The sequence below is a fragment of the Heteronotia binoei genome, chromosome 6 (assembly GCF_032191835.1).
Source record: "Heteronotia binoei isolate CCM8104 ecotype False Entrance Well chromosome 6, APGP_CSIRO_Hbin_v1, whole genome shotgun sequence".
Lineage (NCBI taxonomy): Eukaryota > Metazoa > Chordata > Lepidosauria > Squamata > Gekkonidae > Heteronotia > Heteronotia binoei.
The window spans coordinates 16403556-16422463 of NC_083228.1; the positions used below are offsets into that span (position 1 = coordinate 16403556).

At 42.6% G+C, this 18908-nt stretch overlaps 1 protein-coding gene across 9 annotated transcripts in view; it reads right to left on the bottom strand.

Annotated features, from left to right (window-relative positions):
- LDB3 (LIM domain binding 3) overlaps positions 1-18908 on the bottom strand; it is a 208251-nt gene that overhangs the window by 53965 nt on the left and 135378 nt on the right. For 3 of the 9 annotated variants that reach the window (XM_060241070.1, XM_060241073.1, XM_060241076.1), the window contains exons 5-7: positions 18238-18441; positions 8741-8910; positions 7422-7458 (exon numbers count right to left, since the gene is read on the bottom strand). In XM_060241070.1, coding sequence (XP_060097053.1) covers positions 7422-7458; positions 8741-8910; positions 18238-18441 — 411 coding nt within the window. Of the gene's footprint in view, positions 1-7421; positions 7459-8740; positions 8911-13437; positions 13453-18237; positions 18442-18908 lie in introns of all 9 variants that reach the window. The other 6 variants (XM_060241066.1, XM_060241067.1, XM_060241068.1 and 3 more) reach the window with 3 other exon arrangements.

An 18908-nucleotide genomic window follows, 5' to 3' on the forward strand; every position in this document is an offset into this window, starting at 1 on the left:
ATTCCTTGTAGGATTGCCAACCCCCCTGGTGGAGGTAGAGGTCCCCCATTGCTAGACCCCACTGCCACCAATCAGCTGGCCAGTAGGGGGAACTCGTCACAAAAGAGAGGGAGAGCCAGCCAACATGCAGCGACATATCTACATCACTGCCCATGTGACCCAGAAGTGACATCATCACGTTGAGGATCCCACTCTTGCTGGTTGGTGAGGAGGTTACCTGGGGTGGCTCACTTGTGGCTCAGCCTGCCCTTACAGACTCTTCCCCATCTCAGAGCATATTGCTGGATGCACTGCTCATGCCAGCCCAAGCTTGTCTTCACCAGCTCACGGCAAAGTCCTGACTCTTCCCCACTGGTTTGCCTCACTGTCTGGCCTCCTCCAGCATTCCAGGTAAGCATTCATTTAGAAAAAGTGCAAAAAGTGCATAAGGTCTAAATGGGGATAGGAGGAGGAGGAAGGGAGAAAGGCAAGGTGTTATACAAGAGCAGCCTGATCCTCCTTAGGAAGATCAATGGAACATGCTTTGGCAGAGATGGAGGTCTGGGTTTGCCCAAGCCTCACCCCATTGATGACCTTTGGCATGGAATCCTGGCCAGGACTCCTTGTGGGCCTCCTGTCACCAGTGCCAGGGTGTGTGTGTGGAGGAGACAACACTGAGTTGTGTGAGAAGCTAGGAGAGCCGCTTCTCCCCCCTCCCCCAATTCCAGACTACTTCCCTTGAAGCCAGACCTTCCTTCCTTCCTTCCTTCCTTCCTTCCTTCCTTCCTTCCTTCCTTCCTTCCTTCCTTCCTTCCTTCCTTCCTTCCTTCCTTCCTTCCAAAATTAAGGCTTGCTCACAACTTTAGTAGGTCTTAATTTTAGTAGGTCTTTGGGTTCACAAACTAGAATTTTGGCTTGTGAGACTTTAAAGCTCTGGGCTCCCTCTAAGCTGTGGAGTCTTGTGAGTTATCGGCATTAAAGCAAGCCATTTGGTTTCTGCATAAATTAGTTTGGTCTGGGGCCATCCTTCCTGAACGAAGGCAAAAATGTATAAGCGGGAGGCTAAAAAACTGTGAGCTCACACTAACTCGGCTTAGAGGGAACACTGGCAGCGACATGGGCACACTGCTGCACGTTGGCTGGGCCTCCCTCCTCCCCGCACGCTCTGCCCATTGTCAGGAGGGACTTGGCAACCCTAATGACTTATGTGATAGTATTTGTTAAATAAAGCTTTTCTTGTTCATTGTGCCCAAGTTCATTACATCTAAGACTTAATCATAAATCAGGATCAGGCAACCCTACAACCTTCAGGTGGTGGTTGGAGATCTCCTGCAATTACAACTGACCTCTAGGCAACAGAGATCAGTTCACCTGGGAAAAAAATGGCTGCTTTGGAAGGTGGACTCTATGGTATTGTACCCCACTGAATTTGCTCCCCTTCCCCCAAAAAACCCTTGCCCGCCTCAAGATCCGCCCCCAAAATCTCCAAGTCACAGCTGGAAACCATAAGTGGCAGTCAGAGAAGAAGAATTGCAGATTTATACCTCACCTTTCTCTCTGAATCAGAGACTCAGAGCTGCTTACAATCTCCTATATCTTCTCCCCCCCACAACACACACCCTGTGAGGTGGGTGGGGCTGAGAGGGCTCTCACAGCAGCTGCCCTTTCAAGGACAACTCCTGAGATAGCTATGGCTAACCCAAGGCCATTCCAGCAGCTGCAAGTGGAGGAGTGGGGAATCAAACCAGATAAGAGTCCGCACACTTAACCACTACAGCAAACTGGCTCTCCCTTAAGGAGCAGGGGGAAAGGAGATGGTGTGTGGGAATGGAGAGATCCCCGGACATATTGTCCAAAATAATCACAGTGTCTCCATGATGCCCAATCAAGAGAAGGACAGGGAAGAGTTTCAACAGGAAGGCACAACCTGAACTATGAGGAAATGAAGGGGTGGGTGAGTCTACAATGCTCACTGAGTTGGATCTAGTGATCAGTTAACAGATCTCTCCTGTGCTCCCTTTATCCCAAGCAGTTACTTCCAAACACAAAGACATTGATTCCTGGGGTGGAAGATCATGAGGGTTGCAGTGGAGTAGGGAAAGGAGGCAAAATTGCCCTTCCTGCCTTTTCCATCAGCAGAGCCGTGCTGATGCACGGAGGAGGGGATGACAATTCCCACCCCTTCCTAAGGCAGCTGTTTCCCTGGTTAAGAAGGGGAATTCCCACCCACCATTACCTGCCCTTGCTCAGGTGATTGGCAGGGGGGAAATGCAGGGACGAGAATAGCATCTTGTGATGTCTTGATGTCATTCCTGTCCTGACATCACTCTTTTGCGGGACACTCTAAGATTCAATCCAAGCTCAGCTATAATGTCATGACATTGCAGGACAATGTTCTCATGAGTTTCCACTCCCCTCAGTCTCCTGCGATTTGTCAGTCCAGGCCTGGCAACCCTATCTCTTCCCCATCCGAATGTGGAGCTAGGAGGATTTTGAGGGAAGCATGGGAAGAGACTCCAGATTCCGTTCTCATGGATTGTGGGATCCAACCCACTACCAGACATCAAAACCAAAGCTAACGAAGGGCCCAGATTATCCTTGACCTGTTGCTTCTCCATCTGCTGCTTCCCTTCTTTTTAGTCCAGCTTGCTTCTAGTCTCCTGGCCCCACTGGTGGATCTCCTGATGGCACCTGCTTTTTTTTTTTTAACCACTGTGTGACAGAGTGTTGGACTGGATGGGCCACTGGCCTGATCCAACATGGCTTCTCTTATTTTCTTATGTGACACAGAGTGTTGGACTGGATGGGCCATTGGCCTGATCCAACATGGCTTCTCTTATGTTCTTATGTGACACAGAGTGTTGGACTGGATGGGCCACTGGCCTGATCCAACATGGCTTCTCTTATGTTCTTATGTGACACAGAGTGTTGGACTGGATGGGCCACTGGCCTGATCCAACATGGCTTCTCTTATGTTCTTATGTGACACAGAGTGTTGGACTGGATGGGCCACTGGCCTGATCCAACATGGCTTCTCTTATGTTCTTCTGTGACACAGAGTGTTGGACTGGATGGGCCACTGGCCTGATCCAACATGGCTTCTCTTATGTTCTTATGTGACACAGAGTGTTGGACTGGATGGGCCACTGGCCTGATCCAACATGGCTTTTCCTATGGTGTTTGTGTTCTTATTATTATGCCAACTATTTGCATTGACTTTCTCCTGAATCTTTCTTCTGGTGAGACGCTGCTGTGCCACAGGATGCTAACAGCTATCAAATCTTGCTGGGGCTTGTCTGCCTACATCTCTTCCAGCTATTGCTCCCCATACTTGCAGGTGACCAGCAGAAGGGCACTGTCACACATGATATTGCCTTGCCCACAGGCTGAATAAGTAAAAGCCGGATAGAAAACTATCTAGGAATTCCTATAAAAGAAGCCAGTGGCACACTGGTGTCATTTTAGGACTCTCAGCTCAATGGTCTTCTGTAGGCCCTACTTTAAATGAATATCTCAAATGCAAAGCAGCGAACGAATATTCAGCAAGAGTGTCTCATTCCACCCCAATATTTCGAAATACACGCAGTACAACCTGATTCTATGCATACTTACTCTGAATTAAGTCTCACTGTGTTAACCTTAGCTACAACCTGCTTTTGAGGAGGCCATTGCTAGGCCGTCAGACCTCTGCAACAGAGCCCAACTCTGTTGGCAGTGCTTGGGTACCTGCGGAGTTAACTGTCCGGATCAAGAAAAACTATACCAGGATCCAAAAAGAACCCAGTCTCAAAGTTATGGTGAACAGGGCCTTGGTTTCTGTCCAAGCAGAAAGAAGCACAAACAACAAATAGCATAAACAGTGGAAACCAGCTTTTCCAACGATATTTGCTAGTGATATAAAAAGCACATGCTTATTGGGAGGAGTCCCTCTTAGTAGATACCTCCCTAGGCAGAAATATTACAAAATGAGGAGTTCAGTAAACCACAGTTTAAAAGGAAAGGGGGGTTTAAAAGGAATGTGCTGAGTTTAAGAAGGAGACTGGAATTGAACCAGGATTGGTTACCCTTGTCTTGCCTACGATAGGTCAAGATTGGGCAGCAGCACACCTGATTGGTGGATGTTTTGAAAATTCTCTGGGAGGGTCAGTTAAAGTCAGTTAGTGGCCCTTGGGCAACAAGATGGTTGAAGAGAAAACTGAGGGAAAACACTGATAAGAAAATCAGTCCTAGAAAGTCTGCATCCGAAGTAAGTATATGTGGTGGGTAAAAATATAATAAAAATATGAAGTAATGGAAATATACAGGGCATATACAGTAGTAAGAATGAGTCTTGCTTTTTTGTTTAAATACTGTTCTTTTGTTATTTTTCTTGACTGAGTATACATTCAGTTTCAAATTGTTCTGTTATTTTCAACATAGTAGGTCCTTTTCTTTAATCAATATCTATATCTAGCATTGGATGATATTAATTACCACGCAATATTAATATATCCTGGCCAGAGTATACTTGCGGCTATCTTGGGGGGGGGGGCGGAATGGAAGAGAAATCTCAGGTGGTAGCCGTAACTGGATCGACCACATGTCAAAAGAACTACACAATCAGATTGTCCCAAGGTCCCTCTTTAACCACCATAAGCTTAGAACAACTTCTGCCATGTCCTGAAATGCTGAGCACGTCACCTGTGGCAGGCAGTGACACAGAGCATAGGCAAGGAAACATATAGCAAAAGCACCATATAAGCCATTACCTAAATAACCAGTTGCAATCAGGGAGCCCAATGGGAGGGGCAGGTATATAAGGCACCAGCAGTGATGGCATGATATGACTTCCAGAGAAAACTAGGAAATGACATCACACCTCTCTAGGAAAACCTCAATGGTAAAATCACAGGTTTCCCAGTGATTGCTAGAGCAGACTGATATTACTTCTGGGTTTTCACAGGAAGTGACATCACACCAATGCCAATTATATTTTAAAAACCTTTTTCCCCCAGGAGCAGTGGTGGGAAACAGAAACTGGGGGTTGGGGATGGATTGGGGAATCCCCTGCCCCCTTTGGGAAAATGGCAGCCCCAACTGTGATCAAATGTTGAGAATGGTGGGAATTAAAGCGTAAAGTATGCATGTGTCTGAGGGGGGCATCTACCCTAAAATTCCAAAAGTGTTTAAACATAAAAGATTACACGGAAGAAGGGACTTGAGTACAGCCTTATCTAGCCATTATGATTTTCCACACAGCACAAAGTTTCAACACAGAGGAGACGGAACACCAAAAAACAGTATCACACTAGCAAGCAAATCCTCTTTTGCATGGAAATTCTGATTATTTGTATGTCAAATGTTGCAATAGTTTAGCTTATGCCAAGGCCAATTTTGAAGAGCCTCTCCAAGGAGATAGTAACCTTGCACTGCAGATTACCACACCAGGAAAACAATACATTTTTCATGATGACATAGTAACTAGCAGTGTTATATAAATGGGTGGTTTTTCCAAGACCATTTTGCTTCATGAATCATAACATGGGACAATCTTTGGAGACTGTCCTCAAACAAAGGTCATTTGAATAGTTCCTCGTCTGAAACTACAATGAAAATGGAAAGAACCACCAGTTCCTTTGTCGCTGGCTAAGGAGGCCATATACTTGATAGTATATTTTGGAAGAACCTGACACAAGACTCTACCTTTGCCATCCAACATTTTTCATTATGCATGAATACATCTGTAGACTTGAGTAGGGGAAGCAGAAAAATAGAAGGGCTCAGCGACCAGTTATAGAAGCCCATTATACAGGGTTAGATCCTCTGGAAAAAAGATCCCCGTGTAGAATGGGAATGGTGATTTCTACCAATCCCTCCTATCAAGGCAGTTTTCCAATCCCCTCTCATGCTGCTTCTCAGGGGTTCCCTCAGAGTAGCATTTCGGACGACATTTCAGTCTGCAGTGGGAGGGAGGAGGGAAGGAAGTTGAACTTCCATGCATGGAATTTAGATGCGGTCTAACGTATTGTATGCAAATATAACTGACCAGCTTTGATCATTGGGTTCATGAAAAAAACAACAACAGGAGCCTGAATCCCTATGATAGCATGGGTTGAATGTGATGCTACCTAGTCTCCTGTGTGGACCAGCTTTTATATCCGGGCTACATATAGCTCAATACAGAATATAATTCAGCAAAAACAACTAAAGGTTATCTACAGCTTCAGAGTGCAGAAAGATGCCCAGGATACACGAAGCAAACCCTCCATATGTGTGACTGTCATATGTGACAATGTGTATGTAGACTGCACGTGACTTCCTAAATGGAAATGCCTTGTAAGTCTTCAGCCTCTTAAGTGTTCTACTGTAATGAGGGAATAATTTGGAAAGAAATAGTTTAAGCTCAACCAGATAATTGGAGCCACAGCTGCATAAACATCTGTCACTTGCAATGGAAAGTGGATGGCGGCCATATCTACCTGCAAGTACACTTTTTAAACGGCCGTTACGAATTGGGGAAGGGCTGAGAAGTAGGAATATACACAGAAGAGTCAGAGAGGCGTTGAATGTCAATAATACAGCAGCACAGCTAGAACATTGGCAAGACAGAAGTATCAGACAGATCACAAACCCAAGGCCTTGCTCAGAAGAATACACTCAGGGAAATCGAGATATTTAAATGAGATGGTGGATTAAGGTCCAGGTTTTTCTAGCCAGTATTAAAATGCAGTAACAACATGAAGCCAGTAGCCCACTCATATTAGCCAACCACGATAGCTTTAGAAAAGAAGAATATTTGAGGTCCTGAATATCAAAAGCGGACAAACACTTTACTCTAGTAGCAAAAGCAGTCCTGTGTGCTCATACTGCATTGTTATAAGAAGAAACAAATCCAAATAAATCTTTGGTTCGGTTGTCATTGGATTTGGGGTGGGGGTTTTTTTGGCCCAACATAGTTATCAGCAAAATGAAGTGAGGTGTTTTTTTTTATTCACATCATTGGGAACAACTCCTTTACCGTTATCATCTGTGCGTCTCCACTGAAACCAATGCCAATTGCGGAATCATCCAAATAAATTGCTCATCAAAATCTCAACACTAAACCACGGCATCTTATTCATTTCTACTTAGTTATAAAATGTAGGGCAATCACATGCATGCTGGTCCTGCAAGTCCGTCAGGCAAAGCCGTCCCACCGGAAACACGTGGGAGATCATTGTGTGGACTTCACAGGACTAGGTATGCCCATTAGGAACGATGCTGCTTTTTCAATGTCTCAGCCTAGAGCTTTTTGCCAGTCGTTAGGCCAACCGTGCTTTCTATTTAGTGATTTGATTAAATGTATTAGAACAAAAAAAAAAATCTAATTTATTTTGAACTGTTCAAATTAATGCCAGTTTTAGAGAACTAAGTATTTGTTATCAGTAAAGAGAAGGCCATAGTGCTTGCTGCTAGGTGCCTACCTTGCTCTCCTCAGGGCGTCTTCGTCTGGATCTTGCACTGCAGGTGAGAAATTGACTCCATTAGAGGACAAAAAAATACAAGAAGACCGGGTGGAGTTCACGAGCTAACAACAATGGTGGGAGAAGGTTGCTTGGTATCTCCTAAGCCTAGCAGATGATGGTGCACGTATGTATCAAATCATTAGTAAATGATTCAATCAACTGTTTGTATAGAAGTAGTAGAAGTATGATTTTTGTGGTTTGTATCAAAGGTTTTATAGCATGAATTGGCTGGCTAAACACTCCTAACCTGCTCGTGTGGTTAGTCAATGGCTCAATGACGTGAATGACACTGAATTAAAATACAGAAGATATTTCTCTTCTCTCTTCCTTTCTGAAATGACTTTAAATTAGTTTTGATGTATCTGGAGCATTCTAAATTCTTTTAACTCACTTGTCCATTGAAGGGCCAGTTGAGTTTTGCCATTTGCATTTCGCTTTACAATTCTGGCTGTCGCAGTTAGGTTACTAACGGTGCAATTTAAAACGGGGGGAAAGGAAAGGTCCCCTGTGCAAGCACCAGTTGTTTCCAACTCTGGGGTGATGTTTTCATGGCAGACTTTTTACGGGGTGTTTTGCCATTGCCTTCCCCAGTCATCCACACTTTCCCCTCAGCAAGCTAGGTGCTCATTTTACCAACCTCGGAAGGATGGAAGGCTAAGTCAACCTTGAGCCAGCTACCTGAAAACCCAGCTTCCGCCAGGGATCAAACTCAGGTTGTGAGCAGAGCTTAGGACTGCAGTACTGCAGCTTTAACACTCTGCACCACGGGGCCCTGTAAAACAGGGGGACACCCCTTTAAACCCACTGATTCTGTTTAGGATTGCGGTATTAGTAATCTCATCATCCATCCCTCTCTAAAAGCAACAACAAATAGAATTATGGGTGGAATGAAAGGATCTTACAGAAAGGCGTTATACTGGAATACATTTTTTGTCCAAAACTTCATTGCTTGACTTCTTTGGAAGTTATATCAGCTTTCTGGTGCATATAAGAAACTATTAATTTAAATATTAATAAAAGTAGAATCTGTTTCAGGATTGTCTTTAATTATTATAGCTTGCCACCAGATCCACAGAACCGATTAAAGATCCAATCCACAGATCCAGTTAAAGTATTTCTCTTGTGATACAGCCAACTTTTGACTTAAAAAAACAAACAAAACGCTCCCTAGAGACCGGCCTACAATGGAGAGGCTATTTAGAAACATCAGGTGTGCAAAAGTGGGAAAGGAAACAGTGTGAAAGACGTGTGAACTGCGGCTTCCCAGCCTGACTTACTGTACTCAGTTCCTGTCATCTGAGCCAGGATGCGGAAAGACCTGGACTGGAGGTGGGAAGAACGGCGGCTCCAATCATCAAGCTCGTCTTCGGGTTTGTGCTGAGTTTTAAGTACAGCCTGATATACTGGAGAGGCACTGTCTACATGAGGATCTTTAACTGGGAGGCTACTGCAATGCAGAAAGAGGTGCATTGTAAAACGGTTCCTGTGGATTTTACCCTCCCTTCCCCAGCACCTTCCTGCTATTTGTGTGCGAATCCCCCACCCCCACCAATTTCTTTCCCGTCAGTCTGGTGATCTAAATGTTCTTCTGGTATAACAGAAGAACGGGTGGACTGAAAAAGAGAAACCATTTTAAATCGCTTCTGTTTCCATATTCTAGGTAAGGATGACCTGCACGGGATGCTCTGTATTCTATTATCGAGCGAGTCTATCCACAGGATAGGCTGAAAATATACCGCTTCAGTCTGTGTGCCTTGGTTCAAATGGCTGGCAATGGTCCAAGGTATCGGGAAAAACGTTTGTATGAGCAGCTTATAAAGAATAACAAGAGCTGCATGTGATCACTCAGAGGGTGTTTTCGCACTGACCTTACTCGGGGGTGACGTCCCTCTTCACCGCACAGCGTCTGTGCGGATTTCGCACTAATTGCTCCGCAGAACCCGGAAGAGCCGCAAAGTCCTGTGGCTTTTGCGTCGCAAATGTAAACTGGCTATGTAAACTGGCTTTTGGCCAGTTTACATTTGCGACGCAAAAGCCGCGGGACTTTGCGGCTCTTCCGGGTTCTGCGGAGCAATTAGTGCGAAATCCGCGCAGACGCTGCGTAGTGAAGAGGGACGTCGCTCCCGAGTAAGGTCAGTGCGAAAACGCTCATAGTCTCAATATTTGAGTAGCTATTTGGCCAGCCTATGATTCAAGAAGGCATGAACACAGGGCCTGTGGATGCTGCTATCACAATGCCTGGAAACTCCATAATATTACATTTTTCAGTATGTGTAGACTGGCCCTGACACTTTCAGGCCCAATGACATCTTTTTACAATTCCTGATGTATTTTAAACATAGACTGAGAAGCACCTTTCCCTTTTAAGCAATAATGTTTAACTGCCAGAAACTGTGCATGCTATTGAGGTTGACACTACGGGTGCGTTTATACTACACTAAATAATGCATTTTGCAACTGGATTTTTACTGTGTAAGAATAGCGAAAATCCAGTTGCAAAACGCATTAGAGTAGGGTGACTGCGCCCTAAGAATCACAGCTGCAAAATGATAGGAATGGAATGATAAAACCCAACAGTAATAGCTTGCTATCAGATCTTCGAACTCAAATGCCTTTCCAGACTAAAATGATAAACAGAAAAGAGCCTATTAAAACAGAGTTTCAGAGGGTGGCTGTGTTGGGCCTGCAGCAGAGTAGCTAGATTTGCATCCAGTAGCACCTTAGAGACCAACACTATCTGACTAAGGAAACTTTGACTCTTGAAAGTTTATACCTAAAAAATCTTGTTGGGCTTTGGACTCGAATCTAAGATGTTAAAACAGAGATTCGGCTAGACAAAGATCTCAAAATATCTACATGTTATCAGGCTTTTCCGTTACCATTTTGCAGTAGATTTATACGTATATTTGGATTACATGTTGGAATTCTGAAATCACCTATCTGTTGGTTTTTGTTCTTTAATTTAATATTTTTTTTAAAAATACTAATGTGACTAAAAAAGATATCCATTTTATGGCTGCTATATCTGCCTGTAACGATAGCACCATTTCATATTTTGACTAGCGCATGGGTACAGAAATTGGTCCTATTCCCAGGAAATTTACTTGCCAGTGTAGCAAGGAAATTCCTTGCGACTTATCCTGTTGCTATAGTGTGTCTTCTCTCAAAATGTGCATACACCGCAGAAATTTGGTTAGGCATATTCCAGTCTGAGGTAGGAAGATGAACTTAATACGCACAAGAACTTTACAATTTACATAATTAAAAAAAAACCCCAACACATAAAAAACAACAGGTATTGCAGTAAAAAAAAATCAGCATTCAAACTTGTTGGAAGAAGAATCAATTTAGTCCAAACTTCCTGTTTACCACCAATGGAACGTTCAGTGGCTTTGCTGGCTCAGACCAGGGTCCATCTGGCTATCACCTTATGCTAACAACACAATGATCATGTTGTATGAAGAAATACTCGCCCCCCCCTCCGCTTTCCTGACCTCACTACACAAAGGCAGAATTAAATTTGAGTAAGGTATTCAGAATTTGGTCTCAGGTATGAACATCAGTAAATGCTAATGTCTTATACTAAATGTACTGTTCCTGAAAATTTATCACAACTATGGTTCTTACTACTAAATACATTGAAAGTTTGGGTAAACCTTGGCCTTTCCAGTGAATTCTCGTTACTCATTCAAAAATTTAAAATTGCTATGCACATTTGTGAAATACAGTCCTATAGGGATAATTTAATTAGACTGGGGCAGAAATATAACGGAATGATAAAAGATTTTATTGAAATGAAATGTTCACAGCAGGTATTCAAGAACACTTCTCGCTAACTTGATTTTTGATATTACAATGGGTGAAACAGAAAAACGATTAATAGATCTGGAGTTCTAATTGTGGCCTGTTTACTATTTAATTATGTTTAATTATGACATGTTTAATTGCATTTTACTGAATGCATTATCATTTTACAGAATGTATTGTATAGTTTTTATTGCATTGTTTCCTATTTTCACAATCCAATTTTATTGCATCATTTGTTGTATATATTATGCTGTTTTAAATAAATTGCTTGCTAATTTTGTAATTCACCTTGTGCCATGGTGAAAAAAAATGACTATAAGTGAAAATAAGAAGCAATATGAGCCATAGCTACAGAATTCTCTCTTTCCCACTTACATAATATCTGGGCATTATCCTCGACCATCCAGTATTCTAAATTGACCTATTCATAAGTACTATTTTATTTAATGAAACTTACTCCCAAGAAAGTGTTTTTAGGATTGCAGGCCTGTGTCCCTCAATGCTAGGAAGAAAACTATAATACCAGAATTTCACAGCAGAATATTTATGTAATTACCACAATCAGTACTCAGGCCTCTCTAACTACATCACTTTTTTTGATACAAAATTCTTATCAACTGCAAAGTTGAACCAAAAATGTTCAAAAACAGACGAAAATAATCTTGTCAATGAGATGAAACACGTTACATATAGAGCACAGAATGAAATCTACTGTGCAAAACAAATATTCTGGAAAGTAAGAAATTAGGAAGCTCAACAAATGGGGGGAATGCTGTGCAGAGAGATGGTAGCTTTCAACAAAGCACATGGGGAGAGCACTTCATAGCACATAGTTCAGCATGGATCTCAAAGTCAAAATGCTAAACCACGAAGAACAATCTCAATGCATGTGCAAGGCATTTTTTTGATTTTTAAAAAATATGGTTTACTATTGAGACATTTTCATGGGCATGCCTTTGAGAAGAGAATGTGTACTCAGACTGCTCCATGCAGAAAAATAAGTCAATGATTATTTTCTAACTATCGTCCACTTTTCAATGCCTTTCAAAGTAGTAGAATTTCACCTTTAGTGAATCTAGATTTTTCTGGAGCGCATAACATCTTTCTCTGCATCATTCTGTCATGGGAAACGAGGCGTTTGAATAAATGCAATAAAGTATTTTCAGCAAAATATTGATCCAATCTGGATATTCACTGAGCTAGCAGGAGACTTTGCATGGTGGAAAGATGAATACTCTCCTCTTTCTACCACCCAGATAACCTTTCGTATGATGGAGGAGTCCCATGTGGACATCCAATGTTATGGAGGTCCAATTCAATCAACTCTTGCCCCAAACAAAGGAGTGAGGTTGTGTCTGCATGACAGAGAATCCACGGAGACCTAGGATTGCCATGTCCCTCCGCTGCTGCAGGCCGCTGGGGGGATCCCTGCCCCTGAAGAGCCCTGAAGGAAGTGATGTCATCACACCAGGAACATCATGCAGGGACGCACTAAAAACTCCATGGTACCATAGAGTTTTACCATGATTCCTAGAGTGTCACATCAGAAAACACTCTAGGAATTGTGGTAAAGCTCTATGGTATCAGAGTTTTTAGCACGAGTCCTAGAGCATCCCTACATGATGTCCCCAGTGCAATGATGTCAATTCTGAGTGATGTCATCATGCCAGGGATGGTGTGTGGTGATGGGGCTCTTTGGGGGTGGGGATCCCATCAGTGGTCTGCTCCCTGCCAGTGGGTTGGGGTCCCCCCAGGTGGGGATCCCCCACCCCCAGTGGGAGCTTGGCATCCCTATGGGGACCACTCACATCATACCTAATGTTATCTACATGATGGAAGAGAAGGGAGCATCCCAACTCTTCTACTACCCAAAGATGCAGGCTGACCTAATAAATATCCACTGGGGGAATAAAATTCTACATTATCAGCAGTGAAATGGTTTTCTGAAGTTATGAGTTTGTTATGGGTCATTGACACTGCAATCCTAAGAAGAGCTACACCCATCTAAATCCATTAGAAGGTGCAATTGCTTAGGATCACACTGTTAGTGCAGTGCTAAAATGCCTCTAAAATCTGAAAGAAGTGAACCTTATATATATATTAGAAATATAGTTTTATAATATGCACTTCTTTCATTCTATGGAGTTGGAAAGATAAGTCTACTTACGCCAATGGAGATTCACTGTGAGTCATAGGATCAAAACCCAACAAGGAGCATTTGAGTGTTTAGGATCCATCATTATGGAGAGTTGGGATGTGCGCAACAGAGCAACATTAGTATGAGCAATTAAAGCAACAGGATTGTATAAGAGAGGGGGAAAAAGAGAAGAAATCAGTATCAATAATAGGGAGCACAAAGGAACACATCAGCACATTAGCAATCTGAATAAGCTTGCTGGTTATCAGCTTTCAGCAGGCTGTGTTAAAAATAAAAATATAGCAGCATTATTGCTGTTTGGCACCCTGAAGGATGCAGGTTTTGAATTCCCACACAAAACGGCACAGTGAGAGAGATCAAGGGCAATGTACATACCAAGTACAATTTCAGAGAAGTCACTGGAGTTGTATAACCAAGGCCGGCCCTAGACTGCCCGGCACCCTAGGCAAGGCGAACTTCTTGCACCCCCCTCTGCACTGATAATGTCACTGAGTCACGTGGGGGTACCAATTCAGTGCCCCCAGAAGACTGATGCCCTAGGCAACTGCCTAGTTTGCCTAGTGGCAGGGCCGGCCCTGTGTATAACCAATCAACACAGCTATCAGCATCCCTCTAAACGCAGTATTGGTTTCACATAATGGTAAGAAATAAACATTTATTGTGTGAAAGAATATGTGATCACCACTCTTCAGACCTTGTTACTTTCTTCTTTTAGTAACAGTCTCCAAGCATTTTTTTTGGGGAGGGGGGATTAAATCAGTGTCTAAATGGACTCTCATTTGAAGTCAGATCACATAGTCAAAATTATTTGAAACTAACTGGTGATCGGCATGGTTTATTGTCTGGAAAAGGGCTTCCCAATGTGGTGCCATGGGAGCCTTGATGCCCTCAAATAATTTTTGTGGCACCTGCCAAGTGATTTTAGAAAATGGGTATGGACAAGTTCAACTTTTGCGAAGACAGGCTTCTGATTGGCCACAGGAGATTTGATCACCTGGGCAGATTTTTAAAAATGCTGCTTTGGCAGTACCTGCCACCACAGCACAATCTTCACTGTCTGACCGAAGTTAAGCTGCAGCAGCCATTTTGTGGCTGGCTTTGCCTCCTGCAGCAGCCATTTTGTGGCTGCATCCTCCACAGTTGTGCCAGAATTCCACAGGGTCAAACAGATTGGCGATCCCTTGAACCACATTCACTGTTCTAAATGAACCACATTCACTGTTCTAAATGAACCACATTCACTGTTCTAAACGAACCACATTCACTGATTTAAAGGAACCACATTCACTGTTTTAAAGGAACCACATTCACTGTTCTAAATGAACCACATTCACTGTTCTAAATGAACCACATTCACTGTTTTAAACGAACCACATTCACTGTTTTAAAGGAACCACATTCACTGTTTTAAAGGAACCACATTCACTGTTTTAAACGTCTTGACTCCGACCCAGTAGTCAAGCTCAGTAGGTGTAAATCGTAACACATGCAAAAACGATTCCATTCTAATACAGATCAACAAACAAAGGGGAATATGCACCTTCATCTGAGGTCAACAGGAAAGCATTGGCCAATGTGCAGCCAAGTGAACATCTGTAGGCACATGTGCATCCCTGACCTGCCATTCTGCATCTATATCTATAAGCAGCAGCATATAACTTCAGATACAGAGAGCAAAGCCCCTAATTACCTGTTAGCAAATAAACTACGTATCTTTTCCCCAAGAAATATCCAGTATTTGGATTATATATAATTAAAATGCTTCAGAAAAGCAACCATTAACATTAAAAATCACGATTCAAGAGACACACGACAGTATCTGCGCTGGAAAAAAAAAATAGCAATTGTTACGACTACTAACATTCTCCTTCCTCTTTAGAAACCAGTGAGAAAGTTGCTTCCATCCCACATCTGTTATGGTGCACAAAATAAGTAGAAAGACATAAAATTACATTAACCATTTTCTCATTTTTTCTGTGAAAAATATGAAAGGACACTGCTTTCTGTGAGTTTTATGATGACTAGAATTAATCCAAACTCAGTGACTTGAATTTAGCTTTGAATCTTTCTTGAATCAGTTTTATGAGACAGCTGAAAAGTTTTGTTTTCAATTTTATGTATTATTAACACCCCCTTTTCTTTTCTTTTTTTTGGCATTACTTCAGGATCTCACCAGAATCCTTTCAGTTATTATGATTCTGACAATTCAACCATGGGTAAGGTGATATCACAGTATTTGCAGTTCTCTTAATATGTGCCATTACCATTTTATGTAAACAGCGCAAACCACTTATTCTCCAACTTTGATACTCACGATCAGAAACCCTGATTTTTTTGAGGGTACATTATTCACACATTCCGAAACTGGAATATGTTCACGCTATTCACACAAAAATGGAAACTATACATTTTGGGCAATTTACTGTCCTGTTAGATGAGGTTGGAGCACCAAAACTGTAAAACTGAGAAGGGCTTAGATAAAAAGCCAGGAGATTGATGAGATCTTCCTCTCATCATCTTTTTAAGGCAAATAGTATCTGAAGTGGGTCTTGATTTGGATCAGACTGAAACATGTTTTTTTAAAAAGTGATTAATTTCTATCCCCATGTGGTTTAGTCAATTAAAAACAATCCCCCGTGCTGTTGTTAGCCCCAGAAAGTCCAGTTAAGTGCATTTTGTCCCCCCCCCCTTTTCTAGAGCAATCACTAAAAGAATGGGTGCTTCAACTGCGAAACCAGGCCACAGTAGAAGAATTAAATCTGTTCTCTCCCTGTGCCATGGTTCCAGACCCACACAGCTGCTATTTGTCTTTTAAAATGACTGGGAAGACCTGCAGCCTTGTCTAGCTAGATCCTTAAAAGTAAAGGACTCATGATAACCCCATGAATTCCACCTCATTGGGTGGTGGTGGTTGGTGCTGGTTTGCCATTGTCTTCCTCTACATAGCATCCCCGGCCTTCTTTGGTGGTCTCCCGTCCACGTTCTAACCATGCTGGCCATTACTTAGCTTCTGGGCTAGGTTGGTCTATTAGGGCAGCTAGAAGATCCCAAAATCTTCATTTTGCTTCATACTGTATCCAAACAAGACTAAAAAACCTGCTATATGCAAATTATTTTTATAGGCTTTCATGACCGGCATGTTTTATTCTGAATATTTTCCTGCAGAATTCTAAATATCTTGGAAAGCAGGTATGCGATGGCAGATGGGATGGTCACTTAAAGGAAAAGAAGCCCACAACTGAAGGTAACTTCATCATTTTGGCGGTGCTGCTGATTGCAAGTTTTACTGATGGTATTTTACTGCTTGATTTTATTGTGCTTGAGGCAGGATATAGATATGTGAAGCAAATAGGAAAGTAAAGAAGATGATCTTGCAAGAAGATTATATTGTTCTCCAAATATTGACTAAGCAGCATCTATCAGGACATATCACAACCACAAACCTTAAAAGAGTTTTATATCCATTACTGTATCTCCTGTGGATTGTAATTTGGTAGAACTAATGAGAAATTAATTCTCTGTTAGAGGTCATATAAAATATAGTTCCTAGGTTCTACTGGGGAGAGACAATAAGCAGTTTAAGTGTAGGATGAAGATATGCTTAAGATGATGAACGTTCAAAAAGTGCCTTCAGCCACAGGCATCTCCACTGTTCAGACAATCGGGCCTTAAACAAAGATACATCTCTCACTCCAAACAAATTACTATTGGAAATATTAACATACAGATAATTACATAAAGATTTATAGCCCACTTTTCTCCCCAATCGGGACTCGAAGCATTTTACAACATTATTCAGCCCTCTTCCATTTATCCAGAATGGAACAAGCCTATGAGGGTACGTCAGGCTGACTGTGTCTGACAGACTGAAGGTCACCCAGCAAGCTTCCATGGCACAGCTGAGATTTGAACCTGGATCTCTCAGATCTCAGTCTAGCACTCTAACCACTACTCTGCATTGGTGTAAAGTGGCAGACTCCTGTTAATGACTCATCCTTTTTCATACATGGACTGGACTACATGGAAGCATGTTTTCTGCATGAGTAATATCTCGCTGAGTAATATTTTGATTAGGTGTGCACAAGGGACATAAATGGGTAACATAACTGATCAGTGATTAATCGCCATGGAAATCAGCACCATTTGATGAGTCTCCCCTGTAGCTGTTTACACTCGGGAAAATAGCACATGAGGGCAGGCTTGAGCCCTTTGTCTCCTTGCACACTGCTCCTAAGCAGCAGTGAGCAACAGAAGGTGGGTTTCCTAGACTTAGGGTTATCAGACATCATGCCTCTCTAGGGAACAACAGAAACTCTATGACAAAACCATTGCCTATCTGACAATTCCTAAAGAGGACTGATGCCAATTGTGGGTTTTCCCTGCAAATGACCTGATACCCTTGCCCAATGGCAATTTGTTTAGACATGGGAGGGGCTTGGCAGCCCTAAGTGACTGGAGGTTAGGTTGGGGGACCCTTGAGTTGATATGCATCACATGCCTCATGTAATTAAATCCTTAAATTCAAACACAAATTGTAGGAATGTACGCTAATGACAACGTTTTTGTATATAACCATTTCTAGCGGGGGTTGTCTTACATTCAGTATTATCTTCCTTTTGATAAACACAAGTCTATAATTATATAATTGTCATTACAAACCATTCCTTCCTCCAAGCATTCAAGACTCGTTAACCCCATCAACTTATTCCCTACTGTGGTACCCACGGGAATGCACGAAGATAAGGGATGGAGGAAAGGACTGTGTACCATGCAACGAAAAACCAATGCACACAAAGGAAACAAGCTTACCCAGCAAGTTCACCGCCCTGGGCCTGGGCTTGGCCTGCAATGGCATCCATGATAGCATCTTGAGAATACATGCTGATGGGGGTGTTATACTGAGCGTGAATGATAGTGGCCTTGCCCCCGGGCCCTTTCACTTCAATGGGTTTGTGCGTAGACAGGGCAGAATCCTTCAGGACGTTGGGATTGAAACGCTCCACGTACTCCGTGCTAGGGTGGGAGAGTTTCAGGAAAGGAAGGGAAGAAAGGTGAAGAGGTGATAGTTAAACAGAAGCGAGGAGGGCAAGTAGTGGAAGGAGGAAGCATCCAAAGGCACGACACACACATACACTCACAGGCACAGCTTTTGATCAGACAGCTACCAATGAATAGCAATGGAGGAGCTCATCTCTGTCCCAGAGAATGCAACTAATGCCTTTGTAAACAGCTGAGAGAATCCCAAGTGACCAGTACATGAGCATGTCTGCAGTATTAGGATTTGGTGTTGTGCTTGTTTGCTGGACACAGATGATGCTTCATCCCCTCGTTTCTGTGACACAAGAATTGTAGATTCCCAACACTCAATGGATAACTGCATTAGATGTGGGGAAAACCATTACTTCCCCACACTTAGCAGCTCTGTGAATGTCATGCTAATCATGGGGAATAAACTGGTGATGCAAATGTTATCAGCACCG